The 22,183-nt window shown below is 45.0% G+C and overlaps 7 protein-coding genes across 7 annotated transcripts; 2 read left to right on the forward strand and 5 right to left on the reverse strand.

The window, feature by feature from the left end:
* Positions 1 to 4,536: 4,536 nt before the first annotated feature.
* Positions 4,537 to 5,118, reverse strand: CCR75_002508 (uncharacterized protein; the record flags this gene model as incomplete). Its single annotated transcript, XM_067960605.1, has 1 exon — positions 4,537 to 5,118. One exon carries the CDS (start codon positions 5,116 to 5,118, stop codon positions 4,537 to 4,539), a length of 582 nt encoding a protein of 193 aa, XP_067821756.1.
* Positions 5,119 to 5,120: 2 nt separating this feature from the next.
* Positions 5,121 to 5,897, reverse strand: CCR75_002509 (uncharacterized protein; the record flags this gene model as incomplete). The annotated part of the gene is made up of 1 exon (XM_067960606.1): positions 5,121 to 5,897. One exon carries the CDS (start codon positions 5,895 to 5,897, stop codon positions 5,121 to 5,123), a length of 777 nt encoding a protein of 258 aa, XP_067821757.1.
* A 579-nt stretch (positions 5,898 to 6,476) lies between these two features.
* CCR75_002510 (uncharacterized protein) lies at positions 6,477 to 10,169 on the reverse strand (the record flags this gene model as incomplete). The annotated part of the gene is made up of 1 exon (XM_067960607.1): positions 6,477 to 10,169. The coding sequence occupies one exon, from the start codon at positions 10,167 to 10,169 to the stop codon at positions 6,477 to 6,479; it is 3,693 nt and encodes a 1,230-aa protein (XP_067822216.1).
* Positions 10,170 to 10,392: 223 nt separating this feature from the next.
* CCR75_002511 (uncharacterized protein) lies at positions 10,393 to 11,541 on the forward strand (the record flags this gene model as incomplete). The annotated part of the gene is made up of 5 exons (XM_067960608.1): positions 10,393 to 10,416; positions 10,530 to 10,687; positions 10,761 to 10,861; positions 10,927 to 11,029; positions 11,106 to 11,541. 5 exons carry the CDS (start codon positions 10,393 to 10,395, stop codon positions 11,263 to 11,265), a joined length of 546 nt encoding a protein of 181 aa, XP_067822215.1. The 3' UTR covers positions 11,266 to 11,541.
* A 112-nt stretch (positions 11,542 to 11,653) lies between these two features.
* CCR75_002512 (uncharacterized protein) lies at positions 11,654 to 14,060 on the reverse strand. Its single transcript, XM_067960609.1, has 2 exons — positions 12,883 to 14,060; positions 11,654 to 12,816 (listed from the first exon to the last, which is right to left on the reverse strand). The coding sequence occupies exons 1-2, from the start codon at positions 13,970 to 13,972 to the stop codon at positions 12,074 to 12,076; spliced, it is 1,833 nt and encodes a 610-aa protein (XP_067822214.1). The 5' UTR covers positions 13,973 to 14,060; the 3' UTR covers positions 11,654 to 12,073.
* Positions 14,061 to 14,332: 272 nt separating this feature from the next.
* On the forward strand, positions 14,333 to 19,045 carry CCR75_002513 (uncharacterized protein). The gene is made up of 2 exons (XM_067960610.1): positions 14,333 to 15,242; positions 15,316 to 19,045. The coding sequence occupies exons 1-2, from the start codon at positions 14,901 to 14,903 to the stop codon at positions 16,210 to 16,212; spliced, it is 1,239 nt and encodes a 412-aa protein (XP_067822213.1). The 5' UTR covers positions 14,333 to 14,900; the 3' UTR covers positions 16,213 to 19,045.
* Positions 16,232 to 19,015, reverse strand: CCR75_002514 (uncharacterized protein; the record flags this gene model as incomplete). The annotated part of the gene is made up of 1 exon (XM_067960611.1): positions 16,232 to 19,015. One exon carries the CDS (start codon positions 19,013 to 19,015, stop codon positions 16,232 to 16,234), a length of 2,784 nt encoding a protein of 927 aa, XP_067822220.1.
* Positions 19,046 to 22,183: the final 3,138 nt, after the last annotated feature.

Consider the following 22,183-nt stretch of genomic DNA (forward strand, 5'->3'; position numbering starts at 1 on the left):
TCTGTATCGTATTGCATTAACGCACAGCCGATTACAAAGTCGCTGGCGTCACAGACAACATGGAATGGTCTGTCTTGATCTGCAATCGCCAAGATGGGCGATTCCATCAAGCTTTGCTTGATACCTTCAAATGAACGCTGACAACCAGCGTTCCATAGCCATTTCTCGTCTTTTTTCAAGAGGCGAGAGAGATGAACTGTCATCTCTGTATAATTGCGAGAGTACTTGTGCAAGTACGCCGCTAAATCAAGGAGCTTTCTAAGTCCCTTGACATCGACCGGAACTGGGCAGTCGGTGATTGCCTTGATCTTTTCGGGATCAGGGCGCATGCCGTATTTACCGACGATGCACCCAAGAAGTGGTGTTTCGCTTGCAGCGAATGTCACTTCTTGAGATTTGCGTACAACTTATGATTTCGCGTAAGTGAAAGAACCTGACGAGCGTGAGATTTATGAACATCCATGTCCGTCTTACAGTCCATGGCCCGGCTATAGACGAATACATCGTCAAAATAACTCGGTGCGAATTCTCGCACCGGTCTCAACAGATTTGTTACACATCTGTTGAATGTTGCAGGGGCGTTACTAAGCCCCTGAGGCATCACTAGCCATTCCCAGTGCATCCTACTGGGCTGGGGGTGCTCACTGCTGTGTACGGGATGTCCCGCTCACGCATAAGGATTTGATAGATCCCATCCATCAGATCCATAGATGAAAAGATGGTACTCTTAGACATACCATCTATGATTACGACTTTTCTAGGTATCAGTGTTTGAGCCGGTACTATTGCAGCATTCAGCTTATTAAATACGTGCACTATCCGCCACCCTCCTGTGGCCTTTCGCACACAGAAGGTCGGAGAGCTATGTGGGGAGGTTGACTCCCTCGCATGGCCCGCTTTTAATCGATCGATAAAGAATTTTTCGATCGCAAGTACTTGTTCACGAGGCAGTGGTCACTGCTTCATGAAACATTACTTCGAGCCCGGCTTGAGCTCGATCTCATGTTCGAGTGCCTTTATCCTCAGGCAACTCGCATGGAACTGTTTCAGTAAATACATCCCTGAATTCAGTCAAATCCTTGTATAGAGGATTTGTCTTGAGTGACTCCCAGGATTGAGTAGTATCTCTCTCAATCCAAGTCTTCACATCGAGGACACTTTCGTCCATCGATGAGCTGCTGAGAACCCGTTCGTTCTCTGCAAAAATTACCGTTGACCGAATATCACGCAGATCGGCTTGATTTTACTACCATGCAGATCTCTCAAGAACCGCTTAGGTTCTAGGGTTGGTAATTGAGTTATCTCCGAAGTTAACTTCGGAGGCGTATATAGATCACGAGTATAAGCGCCGACTCCTGATCTGTCATTAACCAAGACATTCAATGTCTCGGTTTCTTCCTGGGATATACTTACAGGCTGCCGAGAAATAAATTCCTCGGAATGCTGAAGTCTAGTCACTTCAGCATTAGCTATTCGAAAACATTTCTCCTCAAGTACGTGGGGACTTATACCCTCAATGTCTTCCGAGTGTGATTGCGCTATCACCGTCGGGTCCTCTACGGTCGACTCTCTACTCGACCTAGGATCATCGTGTTGTCCATTTTAGACAACCGGTATCTTCTTTGAATGTCGCCCGCTAGGCGTACATTCATGTCTCAATCCACTCGACTTATTCGAGTGGTGGACCTTCGGCGCTGCCTGTGCATTCGCACAGCCGCCGGCAGCTGACTCAACAGGGTGATGAGTAATCAACTGGGATATTGTGCAGTTGTACTAACGACCGTACCACAAGTGAGGCCATCGCACTAACTCGTAGTAGTACATCCACACGCTTGTGGACGCTCCAAGACGTTCATCAGATGGCCATCTGCTGAACAAGTGGCAGGCATCTTTACGGATCGATGCTGCCAGCTGATTCTTGGCTCATATTTTCTGAGCCAAGGTAAACATAGAATGACATCAAATTTGTCATCCAAATCCAGTACGATGAAATTATCATCGTACTGTAAATATTTTAAAGTGTAGTAAAAATTCACTACGCGTTTCACTATTGTTATCGATGCGCCTGTCGCTAGACGCGCCGTCATCCTCGTTGGAGGGATGTCGCGCTCAACATATTTGAGCCTACGACCCTCTAGCGACTGGCGACGAATAAAGTTTTTCAACGCTTTACAGTCTACAAGGGCGCTAAGAGACAAATCGTTTGTCACTTTTAATTTAAAGGTGATGAGGAAAACCTCATCACCGAGTACAGAGACACATAATGACTGTGTGTCTGGAGCAACTTTAGTCAAGAGATTTGCAAATTCTCTTGAGGTTGCTGGATAAGAAGGGCGTTGCGCCCTACTGACCCCGACCGCCTTTGGCTGTCCGCCTGGCTGTTGCGATTTCGCAACAACGTCGGACCCGCGACCGTTGCCCTTTTTGGCATTCGATCCATGAATACGTTCAGTACCTCTCAGTACTGGGCTTGGAGCACTACACTCATGGGCGTAGTGTCCTAACTTTGACAGCGATTGCATTTCTGCAATCGCTTGTTGTTCGAAAAACGAGATTTCTCGCTTTCGACATAAGAGAGGTCCATAGGTTCGGGACCTCCCAGTTTGTGTCGTCTTGGAGGACGATATGATGACGATCTAGCATGAGACTGTCTAAAGCTAAAGTTCTCCTGTTCCGCAACAGATATTGCTTCTTCAAGCGTATTTAGTTCCAAGCAGAACAGATAGGTCTTTACGAGACGATCCGTAACACCTTGCATGAACACCGTAATCAACGTGTGTTCATGGACTGGGTTATTTGTTATACAACTCGCTAAAAGTAGTATGTGCTGGGCATATGCGTGAATCTCACGCTTGCCTTGCTTGAATTTAAGAAGCTCTGAACGAGCTCTGAACTTGACCCTTGGCGGTTCAAGCGTCTGTTTGAGCCGGGCTTTAAAAGCCTCTAGCGACACAAAGACGTATGGGTCGCGCAACTTAAGGCCCACGTTCAAGGTTTTGGCACGACCTGCCAAATTTGATTGAGCAAATGCGACTTGCATTTACTCGTCGACGATGTGCCGAGCCCTTATGGCATCATCCAACTCGACAAACCATCTTAAAAGAGAGTCTTCTTCGAATCCCCTATACTTAGAGATGTCAATCTTTAAGGTTTAGGGACGACGCGTTTGCGTCATCCCAGGAACAGGGGTCTGTACCTGTTGTAACCTTAACAGATCTGCCTGTTTAGAGCCTTGCTGATTAAGCAAGGCTACCTTCTCCTTCGCCTCGTCAAGTTCATGTTGTATGAACTTGGCGATGGCTGAATGAAGGGTATATATGTCCAAACCGGACAGCATGGCTAAAATGTCATCGTTCCTTACGGTCGGACTCATTCGTTCGACCGCACTCCTTTCTATGTCACTTAGAAAGGAGTAGTTTTCACGCGAAACGTGATGCATATTTCCAATATCATCTAATATGTCCATGTTAGATGATGGAACTGTGGTCCTTGGACGGACTACAAAGTGCTACCAGGTGTACGGGGCACTACTGACTTGTACTTTTCAGTTCAAGTCCACTTTGCACTGCCTCAGGCGAGTGGTACCTTACGTCACTTCACGTACACTTGTACGCGCAGAGGAAGACTCTCTTTAAAACACTTGCTTTAAAGAGGGTTAATTAAAAACTGTATTAATATATTAAGTTTTTCTGTTTCTATCTACTTAATACTAACTTACTTATAAAATAATACAATACATGTGATAAAGTTATTTGTCTTTCTCTTTGCGCGCGTCTAGCGCTGACTCGACCGCGGAGAAAGTAGATATAATGGTCTTTATCTACGAATGGATAAGCTTTTTAAATATTACCATGTAAAGCAATATTCTCCAAATATTATCTACTTTTTAGATAATATATTAATTACACAACCCTTACGTGTTAATTTCATGTAACCCGTTACAAATTGTCAAGACAAAGAAATGTCAGTGTAGCTAATAGAAAGAACATGCCTCGTTTGGAGCTGTGCAAGGCTTTTCTAATTCCTGCGGTAAATCTAGGGAAGCGACCCTTCTAAATCTATCGACAAGACCGTTGCTATCAAATATTACTTGGCTCGCGCAATTACTCGCAGGTAGCCATTGTAGCTTCCCTGTTGCATACATTTTTCGCAGCAGACCACCATCTCACAATAACTGCGGCACTAAATGTATGGAAACGAAAAGCCACGATGATAACTTTGAGCGATCCTTGCAGCCCCAGTTTTTTTTTTACTCATCCGTGAAATAAATATCTAAAAAGCACCGCATGACAGGCAAATAATTGATTGAATTTCTTAATATTGCAGGCGGCACTACGAGAAAACATCTATGATCATCAATGTCCAACGAGTACGATCTGGAAAAATGCATAACTAGGCTAAATATTTTTTTATTCTTTGCGCTGCAGATTTGTAGCAGCCAACATATTTTTCCGAGAAGCCATTCACGAAAAAAGCTCCTACGTTTATTAACAAAATCTTGCAATCTCTTGCTCGTTATTGCAATTTACAACCAGCCTAGTTTGTCTCTAATTTCAAGATTGTGTTTGAACGCTGCAGATCTGACGGTGGGTTTTCTAGCAGTTCCATCAGCGGCTTCCATTGTAATAGATCATTGTTTTTTTCACTGTCCTTTCGCATCCTCTTGAAAGCAGTCCAGGTTTTTTCAAGCCACGCCTTCTCCTCTTTGTTCCAATTTTCATTCCACTTAACGAGCAAAACGTGCATCTCCAACATCTGAACCCTCACCTCAAAAGCTTCATTATTTTTAGTGAACCCATCCAGCTTAAGCTTACTGATAGCTGTTCTAAGATCCATTTTCTGCTCTTGCCAAAGATCAAGCAACGCCCTTTGAATACCCTTCCGTAAGTCCAACTGTGTTTGTCCACTTATTAATGCATCACAAAGAAATGAAATATCATAGTTGCGCATTAAATATTTCAATGTTGTGGCCACGGCAACGTCAGGAGTCAGAAATTGGTTCCAGACCTGCATCTCGAAAGAATCGAACAATTTGTATCTTATTCGGTTGAGTTGAAGAAAATTGTAAAACACCTCGTCGTGGCTACTTCTTTCTCTCCATATGCGGACGAGGCTCATTTCTAACGGTGCTGATAATACTTTTGCAGATTTAATGTGATATCCATCACGAAGGATGTGCACGATAGTTGCGTGATCGTACGTCTTGAGGAACACATTAGCCAACTCTTTTTCCTCTTGGCCGTATTTATGAGAAGCAAAAAACAAACGGACAAAAATTCTAGAGTCGCTTGGCCGCTGTTGATTAAAAACAGTTTTTTCAAAGAATCCAAGTCATCCATTTTGAGCGCTGTGAAGACATCTTGCAAAGGGATCCGTTTAGAAGCCCAAACGTGTGCCAACACTTTTCTTTTCTCACTCGCATGTTTGCCTCCAAGCAAACTTAAAAGCTCCAACCTGTTCTTCTTGATTTTGTTCATCGTCTTAGCACTTGAAATCGTATCAATCAAGTCACAATAATGATCGAGCTGGACAATCTTCGTTCTAATAGCGTCTGGCGCAGTCAATTTGCTAAACTTTAGCCTTTTTAACAGTTCCTTCACACTCAAATTCCACGTTAACCACTTTTCAACTTCTAATTTATGACGAGAAGTTAGGTAAGGCACATTATCGGCAACCCAGATGTCCATCCAGTTTACACTCTTTTTCCAACGCCATAAATTAAAGATGTTTCGCTCTTCACCAGCGTTCGGGCTGTCACTTCTTAGCCTCACCGTAGTAAAGCCCTTCGTGCAACAAAAGTTCGCTCGGTCGTGATTTAACACAATTGCCTTTGTCTCCGTAGTCGCTTGTACTGCATAATTCAAGCGCATGAGAAGAGCAAGAGTCGCCCCAGTCATAAGAACGAAGTTCATCGATAAGGCGAATCGGCGATTAAAAAGTCAGTGACGTGGCGCCGATTGACCTTGTTTATAGAATAGAATGTTCTTGTCAGTGAAATAATAGGATTCGGTTTACAGAATAGATTATTATTGTGTCATGAACGAACTGTGACCTAAAAAAGGTCACAAACGAACTGGACTGAATGATTGCAAATTGAGCACAAAACTGTTGACGTCGATAGGGAGTGCTTTACTACCTACCTAGGCATAGGTTATGCATAAATAAGCCAATCACATCAAACTGAGTTGGGTTTCCTGAACAAAATTACATGTAAATAACGCTGTCAATTTTGTTTTTTTTTCTGTACCTTCAGTTAAAAGCCGGGTTGCGAGAGCGTCCACAATATTTAAACGGCAAAATACTTTTGCTCTCACTACATAAATCCCTGTTGTTTATTCCTTTGTTAGTCTATTAAATAACCCTGATGTATTCCACAATAAAGCTCATCAACTCACTCATAATACTTGTCCTATCCCGGTCACCGCTGCTCATTTGGTATGAGTATTCATTGAATTAGCGCAAGTAGTTCACCTTAATCATAGTGTTTCATCTTTGACCGTTGCCTCTTCAACACGAGCTCCTTCCTTCGAGTCTAACGATTTCGTTCCCGGAAATTCTTCTTTTGGAATGGCACTACTATTTTCTGATTCCACAGCGCGCTCATTACCGAGTGTTTTCAAAGTCGCTGCAGCAACAGCCTCAGCAAATCTTTGCTTAGTCTTTGTATCATCGGAAGCAACAAGTAAGTTACCAACTGGAGGCTCCTCACCAGCAACTCGAATAGTGTCATTTAACGGTAAGACTTTACTCCTCGTTCCATCTTCAGTTTCATCCCCATTTCTATCCATGGTGCTGTTTTTCTCGTCAATCGAATTCATATATTCGGCACTTACGTCCGTTTTTCGTGTCTCAGTAGAAGATATACAGCTTTCCACCGTATTAGCATCGGTATTCGAATGTTCAGGTACAAGATCGGGTTCCCACTCGGCCACATTCTCACGACCAGCTTCCGAACTCTTTCCTGTGCTAACATCGTCAGCCCATTTACTTGAGGTTCCATTGGCAATGTTAGCACTCTTAGCCCCGATTAGAATTGAACTGGCTGCGGCTATTGCTTGAACAGTAGGGTCATCGCTCTTGGCGACTAGAACCTCTTCCTGACCATCTTCCACTTCAGCGGCAGCACTCGTTGCATTATATCCATTTATTACAGCAGTCTCAGCTTTTTCTTGGATGTTTTTCGAATTTTCAGTCAAAATCGTTGAGTTTTGATATGGTGTAAAGGGGGCATTCTTGACGTCGACTATAATAGCGCTAGACTCATTGTTGTGCTCGGTATTAAATTCAGCCTCAATATCCGACGGAAGGAGAGAAAACAACTCTTTTTGCACGTGTGGGCATTTTACCAGCATTGGTTGGTAAAGCTGGCGACATCTAGAAAATACGGGACAAGCCCACAAAGCTTCAAATTCTTCCAAGGACGTGCAGTTGCATCGTAGCACGCCCAAGGTTTTTTCAAGATACGAGGCAATCATTCCATCGCTTCCAGCGGCAGAGCCACCTCTCTCAATTATGGCATAGAGGGACGAAAGTACTGAAATTGTTTTCTCATGCAGTGTTGGAGTTGGAAAGCTTCTTACGACATGTTGTCCCTTGCGCTTCTTAGATAAAGCATCGACTTTGTCGTAAGTGTCCTGCTGATCCATTGAAGACTCAAGTGCACCATCAGTAAAATGCACAGCAGATCCGGACACCTCTTTAATAGCCATAATACGGTTGCCAAGGACATCAACGAAGAAACTGTCGAAGATCTGCGTCCATATTGGTAAAGCTTGCAGCTGTTCACACAGTGTTATAGTAACTTCACCATTTTCAGCAGCGCACGATCCACCATTGTTAGAGTTGCTGTAGATTGTGCTTGCAGCAGCGGCTTTCGCTTGCACATTTTCCAACAATACCTCCCCCACAGCATGGAGAAACACACGATCACGCAAAAGCGCATCTTCTTCAGCCAAAAACAAATGATGCAGCAGTTGCGAAGCCGCATCAATCTGGTGGTCTATCAGACATTGTACGGTAAAAGACTTTACTATGGCACGGATTGCTGAGCTCGCGCGCAGTACATGCTTCCATAACTTTAAATTCAAGATGTCATCTTTTGCCGTGATGTCGCGCTGCAAACTAGCAGGAAACGCATGATAAACACGAAAAGTCACCATCGAACGCATCAACAGCGGCAACACGACACGCATAGTTACAACTTGCGGAACACGCAAGACAAAATCCTGCTTCCGAATCATGCGACGCACGCTAAAGGGATTTCCAATCTGAAGAAGTTGCACAAGCGCCCGGCAAATCAGGTTATCGGTAGGCAGATCTTTTCTGTGCCAGCAGACCACTAAATTTTTCATAATAGCTTCACAAACAAGCTGTTTTACAGGGGGGTCTGATACGACGAGTGCGACATCGGCCAACTGTTCGTCGCACAAGCCTTCGGGAATCATTCCAGATTGATCAACATCGCCAAAATCCTTAATTGTCACCACGCCAGAGCTAGTGAGCATGCTCAAAGCCTCATTAGTGGGGCCATTGCCTGTCTTGCGACGTTTTTTAGTACGAATTCGCTGAGGTTCGCCACGCAACGCTGTGGCATTTCGCTCAATCAGCTCGTTTCCTCGCTTGCCGATACGCTTTCCTTCCTTGTAAAAAACGGTCGTGTCCGGATTAAATGTCATACAGTTGCGAATCATTAAATTAAAGTCTGATACAAACGCGTCCAGAGTTTTGTACTTGCCACGCTTAACTCTCCTCCGCATGGTCGAGATGTCCATAGGATCCTTAATAATTTCACGATAGTTAGGCACGTCATCCGGCACAGGTTCAGCAAAGATCATGCGAGCATCGATTTTTGCAATTTTGTCAAGCACCACCAGAAGTTCGTCTACAGGCGGTGGACCTAGTACGACTTCAAAATTTTCCTCTTCTTCTTCAACTCCTAGTTTCTTTCGAATTTTTTTGTTTGGAGGCAGGTCTGATGTGCGCAACCGTCCTATAAACCCCAACAGCTCGTGAAGCTGAGCGATCTCAAGAGTTTGATTCTTTACAGCACGATCCATAAACCATATAAATTTGTGAAGCGGATCCGTTCGCAAAAGTGACGCTGTTCTATCTCGCAGGAGATTAGCGAGATCACTACGCATAGCACCAAGAAATGGAACGTAGTCCACGTATTCTTTTGCGTGGTTGTTTGTGGCACCAGGAATATTCGCTGCTACAACGTAACCCCGCCAGATTTCCAGTGTGGACAGGTATAGCGACTCGGAGTCGCCCAACATCTCTGCTAGCTTCGTAAGGGCGGGATTATTACGACGGCGTTCGTCTGGACAGTACGATGGACGACGTTCCTCACTAGACCCGTTCCCAATGGCTGATGAGGATGGCACATGACTCGAGACATTCCAAAGATTACCACCTGTTGACTCTTCCAAGCTGCGCTTCCTGTGTTGGATCTTAGTGTGTGCACTAGGATTGCTATTTCTTGTCGCCAATAATTGATCCGTCGCTAAGCATACTGCCGGATGATTTAGATACCAGTCCAGCTGTGTGGTCACATATTCACGAGTGCATTCTTCCACAAAGAGCAGCAGCTCTCTCCTATCTACCATGAGAATCTTTCTCCTGACATGCACAGGTAATTCCGCGAGAATGCGTCGATTCTCAGTCAGTTCACGCAAATACATCTCCGGGGTATCTTTTTGTCGGGCTAAGACGGCAATCGGGATGGCTCTTAGCTCTCGATATTCTATGTACGGAAAGGTCTGCTCCAGCACTCGCGGCAGCTCCCTCTGAGGCAATTCTGCAATGCGTAGCAGCATTTCCTTAATCATCTGCTCGAGAAGAGACTGGTACATGCTAGAGCGCTGCACGTGAAGCAAATCAAGTAGCTGCACCACTGGCGTAAATGTCATGGGATTCTCTTTCTTCTTGCTCTCGTGCTTGCGCACAAAAATTTGTGCATGTGCCTCTGCGAGGCCATGCGCTGATTGAAAGTCACGAATTGCTACTTCAATATTCGGCGCTGTGCTTAGTAACTCCTTTACGGCGACGCCACCCCGCGCACCAATCAGCAACTTCTTATGCGCCTCCTCCATCACGGAGGCCACCGACATGGAGCGGGGCAGCTTAAGCTTGAGCCGCAAATTACTTGCGTCATCGGTCGCCTCACTCATGGCGCTTAATCTCTTAATACAGCCAACGGAGGGTGCGCAATGGTTGGATCACGATTGGGCTGATGCGGTGGAAACAAGGAAAAAGCAATACTGAGCTCGTGAATGCGGACTTGGCAGAGTGTATGTTTCAGCTGCGCTTCTGTAGCCATGAGAAATGCGATTCGTACTTAGTAGAATTCCGTTTTGAAAATACTCACCTCACATTCCCGAGCGCGCGGACAGCATGGTGTCGATCCGGAATGCCACGGTGCGGATGCAGTCCTTTGGCTTTGATGGTGGCGCATACGCAATTCTGCTGACAATGGAAGCTGCCAAGTGTCTTACTGAAGACTGACAGTTCTATAATTGGTGTCACAACAGGCAAATGACCTGTTGCAGGTTCAAAATTCCAACCTTTGGTGTCTGCCGGAAAATTATCAAATGAAGTACTACTACTATCATATCATGACATGGCCTCAGCTTCTCTACGTGGCTGAAGAACGTGGTGGAAAGATTGTTGGCTACGTATTGGCTAAAATGTAAATATATTCTTCTCGAAGATTCAGAAGTTTTCAGGGCTAAGACATTGTTTTTCTGCGCGTTTGTATGCAGGGAGGAAGAGGCGTCTGTACCACACGGCCATATTACATCACTGGCAGTTCTACGTACGCATCGCAAGTGTGGCCTTGCCACCAAGCTCATGCTGGCTGCTCGTACGCTGCAGAACCGCTGTTGTATGCAAATTCATTGACTTTTACCTACTGTTGCTGTAATGCAGAGCGCGCTATGGTAGAAAGTTTTGGAGCGGAGTACGTATCACTACATGTCCGTGAGGGCAACGTCGCGGCGATTCATTTGTATCGAAAGACGCTTAAATATCAGTGCGTATTGCAATTTCGAGAAGCACGGAAGCAGTTCGAACCAGTATATTGAATATCGACGTGTGTGTCACTCTAGGGTATACGACATTGAGAAGGGTTACTATGCTGATGGAGAAGACGCGTACGACATGCGCATGCCCTTTACGGACAAGTGCAATCAGGCCTTTGCGTCGCAGGTGAATCGATTTAAGAAAATTTTAGAAGTGAAGGACGCGGAAATTGCTGCTAAAAAATAGACCAACGCTTGGATTTTTTGAGCGTTCATACAATGCAAAAGAAAGATCTCAAAGGTTCATATGCAATAATGACGAAATAAACGTGAGGTAGATAGATGGCCAACTTAGAAGGTGACAATATTCCGTTTAATGGTTGCTGTGGCACAGATATTCACGATTTAGATATTCGGACTCAAAATTTTGAATACTAGGATCTAAATTTACTTGTTGCCGAAAGATGTTTATAATCTAGTTACCTGAGTCACAAGAAACTGAAAAAAATAATTATAAAATTTTATGTAGGAAATTAACTGAATTTAATGTTTAAGACTGCTGTAATCTTATCAAAACGGTAGCAAAATCTGGCACAGAAATAAATTAATCATGTCAGTCCGGCAGAGCGCTGTTGCTACAAACGACGCTCGTTTCAGATCCGTTGCGGTGTTATACTATATGAAGTAAGGTTATTGTTTGTTTTTGACGTCTACTTGATCGTTGGATACCTTCCTACGTTACCATTCTCAGTACTTGTTTTTTTGAAGTACTTCTCAACGAACATATGTGTATATTGTCCCCTTTAAAGGCCGCAAAATTTATAACATTGACTCGTCAATTTAACAACTGGTCGGACTACACTAATATTATCACGTATCATCATCCTAAGCGTGTTCGGGTCGGAGGGCCATTGGTATAATCTTCACAGACACAGAAAGAAGGCTTCTTAAGGCCTTCCTTTGCCCTCGTAGAATTCAGATTAACGCAATCGATCTCGTCATCGTAGCTGAGCTCACTCTACCTAAAGCGCTTGTAATAAAAATCGAAGATGGCCTCAATCGAAGCTTGACTGACGAAACGCATAGTCCATGGAATCAACAGATCGAAGCGATGAAGGCTCAAGCATCGGCACAAAATCCTCACTCAGCTTGTAGGCCTCAAAGCCTACGTCATCATCATCAATGTCTTCGCCTTCAAATAAGATATTCGTGCTTTCACGATCCAAGAGCTCTGCAAGTGCTGGGTTTAACATCATCCGACTGGATTCTCGCTCTCGCCCTTGCAGTTCGTCGCAGTCACTCTCGTCCTCTTCGTCCTCGTCCTCCTCGAAAGATTTCATGCGAGACACTTCCTTGACACGGGAGAGCTGCATCTGCCGCTGCTCCATCTGCCACTGCTGTCTTTGTTTCTCACGTGTTTTCTCGGATTGCAATTCGGCATCGTCTTCATCTTCACTGTCGCTAAAGCTAAAGCGCTCACTGTCGTGTTGTTCGTGCGTACTAGTAGTCGTACTCGGCAGCGCAGTCGAAATCGACTCGTGTATAAACATGCTCCCATCATCGTCCGAATCATCATCAAATTCCATTCTAGAGCTTTCGCGATAATCGATCGAACTCGACAGCTCACTCATTTTTGTGGGATTACCCGTCCAGCGCGTTGTTGCCGCAAGGCCGTAATCAAGCTCATCCACGTCGTCATCGTCTTCAGGACCACAGGAACTGGACATGCTTGATACGCGAGACGACCTGGATATCAAAGACAGTGGCGACACTTTCCTCGCTTGTGCTTTTGATTGTTCTACAATGACAATCAAAAGACGTCAGACTTCTTCACATATCAACGCTACTTAGTTATATACCGTACCAAGCTCTGAAATTCTCATCGATTTATCCCGGGCATACACTGTGTTCAAACTTGACTCTCTAGCACGAAATGTATCCGAGTTCTCAAAAGAAGCAGTCTCACTAGTCGATGCTGGATTCGAAGCCACTGGAGAAATTGACACATCACTGGCGGATTCCGAGTCACCAATGGACTCGTTTGACGTGGCACACTCACTATTGTCTCGACCTGTCGAAGACAGTGGTAAAGCACGCTTCAAATCGCTGTGTTTTGACTTGCTGCTACCCTTGCTGCTGCCACCACTATTTGAAGTTACCGACCGACCATCAAAGTGGCGTGCAAATCGATGGTACTTGTGATCGCGCCGCGACATCTTCTTGAGTGTTCTAGCAGCAATTTCTCGTGGACTTTCCTCCACGGGAAGGCTAAGGTACGTGTCACTATTCTGACTATTGCGCTGTCGTATGGATAAAGTCGTGAGGTTTGTATCCTTCATCTTAGACACAGAAGGGTCAATGATTCGTAATTGTAATCGGATTCGTCCTGCATCCTTTTTCCCGACACTTAAATCAAACCACCGATCGATCGTTGTGGCTTCCTGAACCACAAAATGTTTCAATGGGATCGAGCATGCGCCAATTGAAAGCGATGACATCAGCCTTGCTGACTTGACTCGAATGCTTAGTACGTCTTCATCGATATTAAGCACGGGGATATCAAACTTTTCGTTCCAGACGGGGTCCGTTCGTTTACCCTTTTGTACATTGGTCTTCAATACCCGCATCTTGTTTCGAGAGTCAATGGAATCGCCCGCTGAAAACGACGCGGAAGAATGTGCCAAAGTCGAGCGCGATGCTGCTTTAATGCGACTAGAGCTGAGCAAATTTCCAAGACTAGACGTCGAAGCTGCCAATTTATTGGACCGACGTGCAAAGACACCACTTCCGTGCACCATATCGCTACTTCCGACGTAAACTTTGCAATATGTGCCGTGACTCGATAGATGCTGCAATCCCTCGGCCGCATTAATGCGAAGCAGCAGCCGAATCGGTGGTGTCGAGCGGGCAAAGTACGACGACGTGGACATTGGTCGCTCGTAGGAGACGTCCATCGTCGAGACCCGAGAGCCCTTATGTACGTGGCACTAGTGTACTTGGCCAGACAAGCGACGGCCGCGAAACAATCGCAATGTCGATCCTTCTTCGAGCTCTTGGACCTTTGAGCGTATTTTGGCTTTGACACTGTTGTCTTTGAAAGGAAAAGCGGCCCGTCTACGCCCCGTCGTTCTCGCTATCTGGCACTTTTTCTAAGATCGGTGTAATCTACTCAAGTGTACTGAAAATAAGGTATTCGAGTTCAGATGGAGTCGACTTCGATGCCCCATTGCCCCCACTGATATAAAGAATACAACAAATTAATAACCGTCCAACGTTTGAAACATTTGGCTCTTTCATGCCAATTTCATGGACAGGCAAGCAACGTTAGTCTACAGAGTCTCACCACGATGAACGCGAGATGGATATGCTGGCATTTTTAGCGAAATACTCTATTGACCAGATGGTGAGAAATGGAGGGACATTGTGGGAGCTTTTTAGTCCCGCGAATGTGTCATGAGGTTGAGAGGGTTGTTCAAATGAGCATTCTTTCTTTAAAAAGCAAGACTTTTCGGTAGCTTCTTTACATATGGCTAGGGCACGTTTGATTCTTCAACTATCGTTACGCCGCGCCCGTCGACTCACGACATTAGAGAATAAGCTACGCCTCAGCGCAAGATCATGATCATTCGGGGTGATATTTGTAACCCCCATCGACAGGCATGTTTTCGAGCTCACATGGACTTACGCGAGACTTGAGTCTTCTATAGTCAGTCTGGTGTATTGACAGGACATGTGGTCATCATGACTATTCCTTGTTGATTCTAACAAACGGGAATTTGTCGACTAAAATATGAATTGTCCTTAACAAATTAAAGTTATGATGACCTTTTGCACAGTTTAATGTAGTCGTCACCTTTTTGTTTAAAACATTTCCCGAGGGCCATGGTCGTCAGCGACGACGTGGTGATGGCGCCGTACTGCGTCGCGTGTCGTCGCTCGAGCGTGGAAAAGTGGCGAAAGCACATTTTCTCGCGTACTCACCAGCAGACAACACAGAAGTTTCTTCTGCAACAAGTGACCCGGCTACAGGCGTTTTGTAACGTCCCGTCAGACTGGGGCCACTGCGTCTTTTGCGACGCCACGTTGGCTATGGCAAACGCACCGTCGCATTTTGGTTGCGAGTCCCATCGGAAGCAGGTCGAAGCGTTTTGTCGCAAGCACCGCTGTGATGCCAACCGGCAACTTCGGCCCCAGCTCTGGTTAAACGCGTCTAAACGTCGTCAGGTGCGGTGCTGCCTTTCATTCGCTCATAAAAGAGTGGTTTTGAATCTTACGATGTATGCGATGCATAGAGTAGCTTGAGGCAGCTGTGGCTACTGTAAAAGATAGCAATTTAGAGCAGGAGATACAATTGGAAGAGAAAGCCACAGTGGGTCAGGCCACAAGGAAGCATACGGAGGCCTTCTTGTCGTCGGCTGTCTCGAGGCTGCAAGATGTTCGTCATAAGAGGCAAAAGACTGAACATGAGATGCCAGTTAAGGATGTTATGACCCCAGGACAGCAAATAAGGCAAGATGGATACATAAAACACGAGCACATGGGTACAAAGAGTCTTGGGTTTGTACATCGAGTGACAGAGTTTGCTCAGGGAGAAGGGCTGAGCTCCATTGCACCGGTGAGGTGGGGAGCAACCGTAGGGAATGTGCACACAGGAGCTATTCCACCTTGGATGGTTGAGACTGAAGACGAATACAAGCAGTGCAATCAAAGAGAGCAGGCACGGACGGTATCCAGTACGACGAATTTGAAAACGGACAAGAAACGGAGGGGCGTATTAACGGAGCTACGATCAAAATCCGAGTACACGTCAGATTGGCTACCAAACTTTGGTGGTGTGTGGCAGGAAGGACCTCGTTCCAAGACGAAACAAGCATTTCAAAAACCGACAACTGTAGCCAAGTTCTCGCGTAGCCATGTTCTTACTCGACCGACAGAAGCTCCTTCTCGTATTTTTTTTCAAACTGTACAAAGCCAAGCAGTGCCACCTTTGCCTTCTCCTTCTTTCGACTCTTTTCTCATTCCAACGATGACAAATGAAGAAAGCCAAGCGCCAATTAGGATACCTCTCGAAACATTCAGCATGCAAGATACTACAACCAAGCCATGTGAATCATTCGATGAAAAGAAAGCATTATTGCTCGCTCAACGAGATCGTTTGCGTGCAAAATTGGCAGCCACGAAGCGATCCAAATGATTGCATTACGATCCTGTTGTCATACAATCGACGCTGTTTTCATGCTTGCAGTTTTAATTGTGCGGCTTTTTTTCTCCGTGTGAAGATTAATTGATGCAGCTAAGAGCTCACACAACTCGGTCATGCCTATTTGAGATGATCCTTGCTTGACCAGGCCTTTATCGTATTGCTCGGGGTTGGGAGCTACCTTCTCGGTACACGGAATCGACAGTACGTAGCGAGCTATTTGTGCCAGGAATGGATACTTCAGACGCTGATTTTGCCACCATTCTAACGGATTCGCACGCAAGACAAGGCGTTTCTCATCTTGAAAGAACATTACTTCCATTTCTAGCGATTTACTAGACTTGGGGAGTTCGTCAGACGATTTTGTCGAGCTTAAAAGCATTTCGTCTTGGGCACAGGACGCTAAGGTGGCTTGAAGATCGTCCCATAAGTCTGTGCTATTGACTTTATAGTTTTTATTGGCATGTATACTGTCGTCCACGACGTCACCTTTGTGCTCTTTGTCGTTTATCTTGCGGCTAGCAATGGTTGCTGCCTCTACTTTGATCATATTCCAAAATTCTTGCTCTGGTAAGGAACCTTTGATAATAAACGACCGTGTCCGAGGGTCCAGTATCGTTGCACACCACAACCAATTAAACGTTTGACGCTTTTCGATGCTCCAACAAGCATCAGGGTACGAAAACAAATACCCAAAACGTACAGCCAAGTTCTTGACGGCAAGATCATGAAAAGCCTCGATATCCTCCGGCACTTCTTCCAAAACGTCCGAAGCCCTTGTCTTGGCAAGAGTATTGGTCATCCTCGAGGCATTTAATCCAAGATGCATGAATGGCAATCCGCGAAGCTTTTCAATCAAAGTATATACTGACGGTACAATTAATGACGACACGATATATTGCTCATCATTTAGCTTTGTTGTAGCTTCTGCAAAAGGTTTTAAGATCACCATGAGGTATCGTACGCGGGACCATTCGTACCGAGACAAGCACGATAGCTGGATCAATTTCGAGACATCCGAATTACAATGCTTGTGCATTAAAAAGTATTGTTCGAATACCGGCATCATGTTTTGAAAAATCGATAAAATGGAATGAATTTCATTTAGCGAGATCGTCACGGTCCGAAGCCGGTCAATAAACTCGTTCTCAAACGTTGTAGTAGTCATGCTGCACTGCTTTAACGATAAGCTTCGTAATACGTTCCGCGACGTTGGTGATTGTTTAAAGTGTGCGAGTAAATACATTACTTTACTGATAAGATCGCGGTAAGTGTGTCCCGTGAGACTCGTTGGTAGTTCTTCAAGAACAGTCGAGGCCAATTCTTCGACGAAATGGCCACCATACAAGGCCTCATTGGACAGAGCTGCGGAAGACGCATTTAATGTACTCTCAATGTATTCGTCCTTGTTTAATCGCCACGTTTGAAAGCCCACGGATCTTGTATAATCCGCTTCTATTGAGTTGTTGCTACTTAGGCAATAACTCCCGGAGACATGGATTCCAGATATGGTAGCAATCATAATGTTTTGCAAAACTTTTGGAATGCATTCGAGAATCGGTACCTTGAGCTCTACCGAGAACAATTGATAATTTGACGACGGCGGATTTACTGCTAAAATGTCTGGCATTGCTTGGCAAGAATTGATGCAAGCCGTATCTTTCTTCTGCTGATAATCACGGGCAAGCTCCGCAATGGCTTTCTTGTGTCCAACGCGATAATAATCAATCGACACGACGTGTAAACATCGTCGAAACAGACAAAACTCGTGATTGAGTCCAATGCCAAATAGCGCAAGAAAGACTTGGTCAGTCGATATACGCCACTCGGAGATCATGAGGTGCATAAAGTCACTGTCTCTTATCAACACCATTGTCTTCTCGTTACTCGCAGCAGCCAGTTTCTTGGCGGAAGTAGAAGCATTTTCTTTGGTTACTAAGGCAAAGGAATTGATATCCGTTGCCCACGCGTTGGTGCTTCCGGAGCACTCGAAGAGGAGCTGTTGAAACGCAGGACTTGCACACAATTCAAATGGAAGCATTTCATACAGGCATAGAAAACCCATGGCTTCATAGATCTTTTCGTTTTTCAAAAGTTTTGGAATTATTGCAGCTGCTGGAAGTGTCTGAGGGCTAGGAGCTGGATGCAAATCAATTAAAAGGTGGTTTTCTTGGTGACTTTCTTCATCTCTTCTCTTTGCTTTTTTAGTCAAGGGGGAGCTTAAAGCTTCCGTTAGTGAATGTCTCTTGGCAACAGTTAAAATACTACAATCATTAGTCGTTATTCCAGCGGATACCGTCAAAACTTGTTTTTTCTTTCGTCCGCGCGTCTTTAAGCCCATCCCTTGATGCATGGATAGACGCTTTTTTTCACCTCGGTGCTTTTCATACACGTTTGGATGGTTTTCTTTCAAATGTCGCCATAAATTCGAGGTGACACTCTTGCTAAACCGCACCCACGTCTTGCGTTCCAATTTTCCTTGTTCACAGCACAATTTACATTTGGCAATGGACGATTCTTCCCGCAATTTTGCGCCTATGGCCTCTTCAATGTCGTACCAGCGATATACGGCAGAAACGGTGCTACTGGGGGTCCAAGTTGCTGCCGTGGCGATATTGACGCGATTGGACACGACGGGGGCTTGAGGAGACTGATGAACGTCAGTGCTGTGTACTCTAAGCGCTTCATTATCTTCAACTGGAGGCATTGTTACGTGGATTGCGTCTTGAAATGGTAGAACTCCATCTTGTTCAGGGTAGAGAGTTGGTGGAACAATATAGGATTGTGATGCAGCCATACTTAATTGCGGCAATTCACAAGTAAATTCAATTGTGAATTGAGTTACGATGACGAAAATTTGTCTGAATGGAAATTTGACAATTTTAACTTAGATTTGACTGAATAGTGAGAGATTTTCGTCGTGATCGATAGATTCTTAAAATATCTTTTAAGAAATGAAGCCAGAATATATTCGCTACAGCTGAGGATAGCTGTAGCAAAGACTCGACGCCCATTTCGTGTTCTTTACATATCAAATGATCCATCACTTTCATCAAGTTATAGTCTAAGTTAGGAAAACCAAACTAATAATATAGAGCCACTCTTTAAATATACTCTTGGCTTAATGTAACGAGCACATTTTGCTAGAACTGGAAACAAAACAGCCATGCTAAACTGATAACAGTGAGGTGAGGTGCCCTGACATGCACACAGAAGGTACAAGAAGCTAAGACGCCTTAGCTACTAGGGCTCGATACTAAGGCTTTTGTAACGGGGCATTGCCGACTTGTACTGCTTCAGTCCAAGTCCACTTTGCACTGCTTCAGTACAATTCCACTTTACACTGCTTCAGAACAAGTCCACTTTGCACTTCTTCAGTGCAAGTGGTGCCACACGTCACTTCACGCACACTAGTACGTGCAAAGGAAGACTCGCTTTAGAACACTTGCTTAAAAAAGGTTATTGTAACGGGGTGTATCGTTACATGAAATTAATACTTAAAAGTTGTTAGTAAATATATTATCTAAAAGGTAGATAATGTTTGGAGGATATTACTTTAAATAGTAATGTTCAGAAATCTAATCCATAAATAGGTATAGGCCATTATATCTATTTATCCCGCAGACTAATCAACTGTAGATGTAAGCAAAAGAGAGAGACAGAAAAGATAAGATAAGATAGAATTTCAGTTGCATGTTTAGTATCAGTTTATAATTAAGCTAGAGTTAACAGATATAAAGAAGAGATACTTAATTATATTAATACAGTTTTCATTTTACCCTCTTTAAGATAGTTACCTTAAAGAGAAGTCTTCCTTTGCACGTACTAGTGTACGTGAAATAAGTAAGGCACCACTCGCAACTGAAGCAGTGCGAAGTGGACTTGGTACTGAAGCTGTATAAGTCGTAGTGCCCCGTTACACCTGGTAGCTTTGTAGTCCGTCCAAGGACCACATTTCCTTCATCTAACATGGACATGTTAGATGATAGTGGGAATATGCATCGCGTTTCGCGTGAAAGCTACTCCTTTCTAAGTGACATAGAAAGGAGTGCGGTCGAACGAATGAGTTCGACCGTAGCAAACGATGCAATCTTGGCAAAGCTGTCCAATTTGGACAGAGATGCCCTCCATTCAGCCATCGCCAAGCTCATACAACATGAGCTTGGCGAGGCGAAGGAGAAGGTAGCCTTGCTTAATCGGCAAGGCTCTCAACAGGCAGAACTGTTGAGGTTACAACAGGTACAGACCTATGCACCAGGGATGACGCACACGCGTCGTCCCTAAACCTTAAAGATTGACATCTCTACGTACAGGGGAGTCGAAGTAGACTCTCTCATAAGATGGTTGGTCGAGTTGGATGATGCCATGAGGGCTCGTCACATCGTCGACGGGCAAGTGCAAGTCGCATTTGCTCAATCAATTTCTGCAGGTCGTGCCAAAAGTTGGACATTAGGTCTTAATTTGCGCGACCCATTTGTCTTTGGGTCGCTAGAGGCTTAAAAAAGCCCGGCTCAAACAGATATTTGAACCGCCAAGGGCTGAGTTCAGAGCTCGTTCAGAGCTTCTGAAACTCAAGCAAGGCAAGCGTGATGTTCACGCGTATGCCCAGCACATACGACTCTTAGCGAGTTGTATCACCAACAACCCATTTCATGAACACACGTTGATTACGGTGTCCATGCAAGATTTACTGATGGTCCCGCAAAGACCCACCTATTCCGCTTGGAACTGGATAAGCTTGAAGAAGCAATATCCGTTGCGGAACAGGAGAACTTTAGCTTGAGACAGGCTCATGCTAGATCGTCATCATATCGTCCTCCAAGACGACACGAACTGGGAGGTACAGAACCTATGGACCTCTCGTATGTCGAAAGCGAGAAATCTCGTTTTTCTCGCTTCGAACAACAAGCGATTACAGAAATGCAATCGCTGTCAAAAGTTAGGACACTACGCACAAGAGTGTAGTGCTCCATGCCCAGTACTGAGAGGTACTGAACGTAATTATGGACCGAATGCCAAAAAGGGCAACGGTCGCGGGTCCGACGTTGTTGCGAAATCGCAACAGCCAGGCGGACCGCCAAAAAACGGTCGGCGTCAGTAGGGGCGCAACGCCCTACTGAACCAGCAACTATCAAGAGAATTTGCAAATCTCTTGACTAAAGTTGCTCCAGACACAGAATCGTTATGTGTCTCTGCACAAATCGTTTGTCACTTAGAGCCCTTGTGGACTATGAAGCGTCGAATAACTTTATTCGTAGCCAGTCACTAGAGGGTCGGAGGCTCAAATATGTTGAGCGCGCATTTCTCCGACGAGGATGACGGTGCGTATAGCGACAGGCGCGTCGATAACAGTAATGAAACGCGTAGTGAAATTTCACTACACGTTAAGAGATTTACAGTACGATGATGATTTCATCGTACTGGATTTGGATGACAAATTTGATGTCATCCTAGGTTTACCTTGGCTCAGAAAATACGAGCCAAGGATCAGCTGGCAGCATCGATCCGTAAAGATGCCTGCCACTTGTTCATCAAATGGCCATTTGATGAACGTCTTGAAGTGTCCACAAGCGTGTGGATGTACTACGAGTGAGTGCGATGGCCTCACTTGTGGTACGGTCGTTAGTACAACTGCACAAGATCACAGTGTGATTACTAATCACACTGTGGAGTTAGCTGCCGGCGGCTGTGCTAATGCACAGGCAGCGCCAAAGGTGTACGATCTTTTCGTCTATGGATCTGATGGATGGGTTGTATCAAATCCTTATGCGTGACGGGACATCCTGCACCGCAGTGAGCACTCACAGTGGGATGCTCTGGGAATGGCTAGTGATGCCTCAGGGGCTTGGTAACGCCCCTGCAACATTCAACAGATCTGTAACAAATCTGTTGAGACCGGTGCGAGAATTCGCACCGAGTTATTTTGACGATGTATTCGTCCATAGCCGGGCCATGGACGGTAAGA

This window comes from Bremia lactucae, linkage group LG2 (assembly GCF_004359215.1).
Source record: "Bremia lactucae strain SF5 linkage group LG2, whole genome shotgun sequence".
Classification (NCBI taxonomy): domain Eukaryota; phylum Oomycota; class Peronosporomycetes; order Peronosporales; family Peronosporaceae; genus Bremia; species Bremia lactucae.